Here is a 6,809-nt window from a genome sequence, read left to right as displayed (position 1 = left end):
TTAACTTAAAATAGTATATATCATACAGTGTGTCATTTTTAAAGTTAAATCTAACAAAGGTTTGGTTAGAGTACAATCTTAGGTAATTTATTACCATTTTATGCACCTGTTATTTATTACTTACCCTCTGCAATAATGCTGGGAGGTACTCAACCATTTTTATGTTAACGTTTTGCTCTACATGCATTTTAGATTTATTGATATCGTCGCCACTGAGGTAAATTTTTAAAAACGCTCTCACACAAAATCGTTTGTATAACTCATTAAAAACGAGCACAAAAATTAACTATGAACTGTACACCTTTTGGATATTAAAATTATTCAATGCAATAAACAACCGCGATTTATTATTTTGCTCCCTCATAATGACTGATTTTGGCTTAAAAATAATCGCAGAAGTTAGATATCTAGTTATTCCTAATATATCATTGAGTATGATATATAGTTTTACATAATAAAAATAAAGCAGATTTACTATTTTATTGATTATTTATTAGATAAACGTTATAACGCTATTGCGTTAAATAATTAGATAAACGTTATAACGCTATTGCGTTAAATAATTAGATAAACGTTATAACGCTATTGCGTTAAATAATTAGATAAACGTTATAACGCTATTGCGTTAAATAATTAGATAAACGTTATAACGCTATTGCGATAAATAATTAGATAAACGTTATAACGCTATTGCGATAAATAATTAGATAAACGTTATAACGCTATTGCGATAAATAATTAGATAAACGTTATAACGCTATTGCGATAAATAATTAGATAAACGTTATAACGCTATTGCAATGAGTTATTATTGGAAAAACGTTAAAATACTACTAATTGCTACTGCGATGAAATATAATACATTTTATTAAACACATTGATTGTACACCAAACAGCAAGAATCTTAGGCGTAAATGTTTTACAAAAAATGTTCCATATTTATCTCAAATGCAGCACAAGGATTTGCGATTTCAAAATTTTGAAGTACTTCAGGGTGTATAACGCCCATTTTCCCGATAATAGCTCCATTATACACGATTTCAGCGCACCGACCGGGGAAAAATGCAGAATCTAAAAATTAGATACGCTGTACATTAATTCGTAATTTAGTGCTTTTCAATGATTACTTATAAATAAGAAAATCATTTTCATTATTTTCATTAACTACTTATTAATTAATATTTAATTATATTAAATAAAAGTTCTAACCTTCGGATTTCCGGATGTGGTAACCTTCCATTGGAGTAGAAACTATATTCGTCGGTTTTACAGCTAATACTGTCATCAAACGATCCAACAATCCGTGTATAACTTCAAATCCAGGAGTCTTATTACAATTGATTGCACATAGACGGCGTTCATTTCGAGCTCCCACGTCTAAATATAGTCAAAAAAATTACTGCTATATTATAACAATGATATTAATTTGATATAAAAGGAAATTTAACATTTAATAAAAACAGCATATATACTAGTTACGATAAAAAAAAGTAAAAAAAGTCATGATAAAAAAATTTAAAATATATGTTAACATGATGAACATTCTTATCAACATATTGCTTATCAACATTATATGGTTTAAACAAAAAAAAAGCGATCTTAACTTAAGATATGACAGTACCATCAAAAATTTGTGTTAACAATTAATCTAGTTTTGACGTAATGTTTGAAAATAAAGCAATGTACTTTGACAATGTAAATGTAAATATCAATTTGTTTGAATTTTAAGTTTTCAAGTAAAAAAATCTATGGAAGATTCACAAAATATACCGAAATGCCAACTTTTTTATAAATTAATAGTTCAGCTGATATCAATTTAAAAATAAAACTTTAACGTGAGATGAAAGTTGAAAATATTCGCCACAGTTTACTATTAAAGAAATAAAAAATGAAAAAATGAAAATAAGCCATAAAATCTAAATTATAACAATATCAGCTTATAATACTTTTACTTCGAACACTGTAGAAGTATAATGTAAATATTTTTACTTTGTACACAGTAAAATTAAAATGTAAATCACGAGTGAAAAAGCTCGTGACTTGAAATTAAATGTATTAGTATATTGAATAGCTCTGTTAGAAAAGCATATTGCACCATTAACCACCATTCAACTAGGCAGCAAATGGTGGATAATTTTAATCACATAATAGCATTGTTTGAATTCTCATTTTTTGAATTTACTCAAATATATACCTAAAGAGATTTCTTGGCAAGTAGATCAAGGCAATGGGCCAAGTTTTAAAAAATACTCTAAACCATAATATTTTAGTTAAGAAACTAAAATAATATGGGTTTTTTTTTTTTTTAAATTTCAATTTCTCCTCCTCAAGGCCATGAAGGCCACTACAATTGAGGAGGCTACTTAAATGGTGGTTACAACCCTTTCTTAACTCTATAACTCCAAAACACGAACCTAGACGAACAAGGCCGCTGCGCGTAGAAACAATTTGAGCGTGGTACTATCAGGGACGTGGTGGGGATCAAACTCGGAGCTTCTTGTTTATGAGGCGAGCGCTTTACCACTACACCACTACCGCATTTTTAAACATAATACACAGCTTCATTAAACATTTAATCAAGCTGAATACTATTTAAATATTAAGCTAAATATTATTAAGCCGTATTTTCCGCCTTTTTTACAGCTTGTACCCTCCTTGGTTTACTTCGGCTGCAATTTTTTAAGTTTAATTTTAAGTTCTGATCATTATGCCAGACATTATTTTGTGACTCTATAAGACATTTCTATTGATTAAAGTTTCATACCCAATTTTCCACTTTATTAGGTTCCAGGTGTTCTCTATTGGGTTTAAGTCCTCACCTCGCCATGGTATAAAAGTAATATTTTGTGTTTCTAAATATTTTGTCACAGACAACCATGCATAAAGATGCATTTGGATGGATCATGAAACCAATCATGTATTTGAGGAATTAATATTGTGGATTAAACTTATATATTATATATACTTTATATTGAACCTGTTTCCTCATCCATTCGACTATATAATGAAAGCATGTAACTTTGCCACTTACAATTGACCACACTATCACCTTTAGAAGGTGTTTTACTGTCTTAATAACACAGTCTGGGTTATATTTTTCTTATTTCTTGTGTTTAACAAAAGAAAACTTAACTTCCATCAATATGTTGAATTAGGATTTATCTGAGAAACACATTTAAAAAAAATTAAAAACTATTATGAACATATGTTGCTTTTGTTTAGCCCATTTTAAATTAGAGATGCCACAAATATTCTTTGACTATTCAATATTTGGCTTATTCAGCTACTTTTTTTGTATTTTGCCGAATAATGTAAACTATTCGGCTGAATACTGAATACTAGATAAATAAATTCTTTCGGTATATCTCTTTAGACTTTTCCATTTTTAGACACTAAAATTCAAAATTTGTTGAAATCACTATTGTAATCCAAAGTCAGAGTCACAAAAATATTAAACATAAAACAGCAACAAATTTTCTACTAGTGTATTTTTTGTGTGTATAAATTAAAAAATATAATTGTTACTAAAAACGTTAAAAAGAAATACCACGAACATGATGGTTGATGCAAAAGCAAAATTTTAAATTATTTTAAATTAAAGTGAGACTTGTCAAAAAGATTAGAAATATAGGCAAAAGAAAAAGAATCTCTTATAAACACATCAGCTATAACTATTGATGTCATGGTCTTGATTAATAAAGTTCATAAAGAGAGTAGTGTTAAAGCTTAAAAGGTAATAATTTTGTTATTTATTGTCTACTATTGTTTAACAAATCTATCTGCTGTTATATCAATGATAAGAAACAAAATATGGTAACATTTTTAAACAACTTCATTGGTTCTTTTTTTCTAAACTCCAGTATTAGTTTGGACCATTTTGGCTTAAGTAAATGTTTTTTTAATTCAAAATATTTGAACCAGCTAATTCATTTACTTTTTTTATTTCATTCATAAGAAATGTTTCATCGAGTATTTATTAATTTCATCCGTTTGAAAAAATATATACCTTTTGTTTTATAAATTTGTAGTATAAATTTTCGATATATATTTTTATTAAAAAAAAAAGCTCCATTAAAAAAAAAATCTTGTTATGGAAATTAATTTTATCATGACACATAACATGAAAGTTAAAAATCATGCAATACTTTTTATTTTTCAAACCCTTGTCATACAAGAATCTCATACCAACAAAAAAATTTGTTTGTAACATGTTTGTACACATGAAGGCTATTTTTTTTTACATACATATTATGACCAATATACTGACAGATCAAGTGAACATAATTATTTCCATCTAATTTGATTTCTTCAAGACCTTTATTAATAATTTATTTATTGAGAAAAATGTCTGTATCTACAAAATATAGAAGAGTTGCAAATCTAATAATTTTAAAAGTGCAAAATTACATTTCTGGTCTGCAAATTTAATAATTTTGCAATATTTGAACGTTCCTCAAAATCATACAAAAATATTAGAAAGTGCAGTGAATTAAGACTGAACTTTGTGGAAATCTACATTTACAGGAAGTTTACATTACATTGCAGGAAGTTTTTCTGAAATAAACTTCATTATCTTTAACATGATAATAGTTGAAGCAGTAACAAAATCATTCTAATTTAAAACCATAAACACCATAAGAAAAAATTTTACTTTAATGTGAAGTTTTTTTATTATTTTTCCTAAAACCTTATTGTGCTCAAAAGTATCAAAGGCTTTAGTTAAGTTAATAAAAATAAAAACAACAAGCTTTCCTTCATTGATGAGTTTCTTTATTGGATCAGTATATAGTTCTGGAAGAGAGTTAGTTCTGATAACTTTAAATATTGAGAGAAAACAACTCAAGAATTTTAGATAAAGTATTGAATCAACAGCGAATGCTTGCACAGAATCACTAAAAACATTTCATTTCCGATTCCATAGATTTGTCTAATAAAAATCGGACACCCCAAGTTATCCACTGCACCAGCTATAGTAATCATAGTGTACATTAAAGATAAAAACTCAATCGTCTTAAACTAGCTGGGAATAGAAGTTACTAGGTAATTAGGTTCATTTTTGAAATTTAGTTTTACGTGGAGTGGTAAACATTTGTTCAAAAACCTAACTGTTCTTTTTTCAGGACTAAAAGAAAAGCCATCAGCACACATAACATAACAGAGATAATTGCAAAAAATTTTTGACAGGATAACAAAAATCTGCTTATTGAATTTTCACAGAGATAACACACTATTTTCAACCTAAATATGTGCTCACATGTTTTTCTGTTATTTAGAACTATCCACACACTTTAACTATAAACTGCTGACTAGAATGTATTCACTGGCTTCACATACCTAACTATATTGGTCTCACAAAACTTTTAAACTTACAAAGACTTATGAAACAAACTCAATACTTATGAGCTTAAACTTTAAATCACTAAATAAACAGTTATAGATGTAATAGATTAAATGAATATAGATTTTTACATACAAAAAAGTTTATATAAACCTGTAAGTGCATTTTTAATTAAAATATAATTTTATTCGTGGCTAACCTTTTGTAGAATCTAATAGCACCACATCAGAGATTTCAAAAACTTGAATTGGTAGCGGATGACTTTTATTATTTGCAACTGTCTTTAGCATACCAGAAAGTAGAGTAGTTCGTGCAACCTATTTTTTGTATATATGTAAATTTATCAACATTTATATATATATATATATATATATATATATATATATATATATATATATATATATATATATATATATACATATATATATATATGCATTTATATACATATATCTATACATATATACATATATCTATACATATATATATAGAGAGAGAAAGAGGGGGGGGGGGAGCTTTGGCAGTAGTAAATGACTGCATGGGTAGTGAAAAGCCTATCTAAAACAGATTTGATGGCCATGGAGTCCTAGTAATTGTTTTATTAAGCTTTCTGTGTTGATTGTTTTTTGCGTAAGTTATATAAAACTTCATGCAAACTCCTTAATATGCGTTGAGTTTTTTCAGTTACATGTTAGGTTTGTTCTGTTTAGGATTCTAATTGTTCCATTTTATCTTATCTTTATTCCAGGGTAAGTCAAATTTGCAAAAAAAAAATTTTTTGCAAACAACAAAAAAAATATATAAGAAAAATAACTCTTGGCAAGGTTTTTATTTTATATTTCCTAATTCAAACTTCCTTGTGTTTTTTTTTTTTTAAAAAAAAATATAGACCTTTACTAAACTTTTCAAACTTTCATTTGTATATTAAGACATTTATTATTATTTTAATGAATTAATATTTGTATATTAATACATTTTTTATTGTACTTTGTTCTACTTTTATCTACAAACGTTCATTCATTTCTTTGTGATTAAAATGCTATCAAATGTACAATTTTTGAAAACTGCAATGAAATAATTGTGAGAAAAGGACTTCAAAGGAAAAAAAAATTATAAAACGAAAAAAAAAAAATTAATTATTTAACATAATCTTAAAAGAATATTTATACTTTTATTATAGTTTTCATGTTATGTAACTTAAATCATTTAATACATTCTGGTGGAATGTGGTGAAATGTCATGTTCTTGGACAAAGCGTTTAACATTTTATGGCCACCACATTTATGCTAAAATCAATGATATGTTCATCTTCTGTTAAGCAATGTCCAGCAATTATGATTTAGGGTAAAATCATATAGGTATTGTCAAAACATGGCTCCAAAATAATGCAACCAATGTTCTTGACCAGACAAATCACCTAAATTAAACTTTTTCGAAAATTAGTAGAAATATCTAAACAGAATCCAAACTTGTA

At 27.0% G+C, this 6,809-nt stretch overlaps 1 protein-coding gene across 1 annotated transcript in view; it reads right to left on the bottom strand.

The window, feature by feature from the left end:
• Window positions 1-841: 841 nt before the first annotated feature.
• Window positions 842-6,809, bottom strand: part of LOC100207185 (phenylalanine--tRNA ligase beta subunit) — a 54,454-nt gene continuing 48,486 nt past the window's right edge. The window contains exons 17-19 of the mRNA XM_065788813.1: window positions 5,538-5,655; window positions 1,210-1,377; window positions 842-1,071 (exon numbers count right to left, since the gene is read on the bottom strand). Of these exons, the coding sequence (XP_065644885.1) occupies window positions 920-1,071; window positions 1,210-1,377; window positions 5,538-5,655 (438 nt within the window). The 3' untranslated portion in view covers window positions 842-919. The remainder of the gene's footprint in view (window positions 1,072-1,209; window positions 1,378-5,537; window positions 5,656-6,809) is intronic.

The sequence above is a fragment of the Hydra vulgaris genome, chromosome 01, assembly GCF_038396675.1.
Source record: "Hydra vulgaris chromosome 01, alternate assembly HydraT2T_AEP".
NCBI classification, from domain to species: domain Eukaryota; kingdom Metazoa; phylum Cnidaria; class Hydrozoa; order Anthoathecata; family Hydridae; genus Hydra; species Hydra vulgaris.
This window is presented reverse-complemented; position numbering and strand designations above follow the sequence as displayed.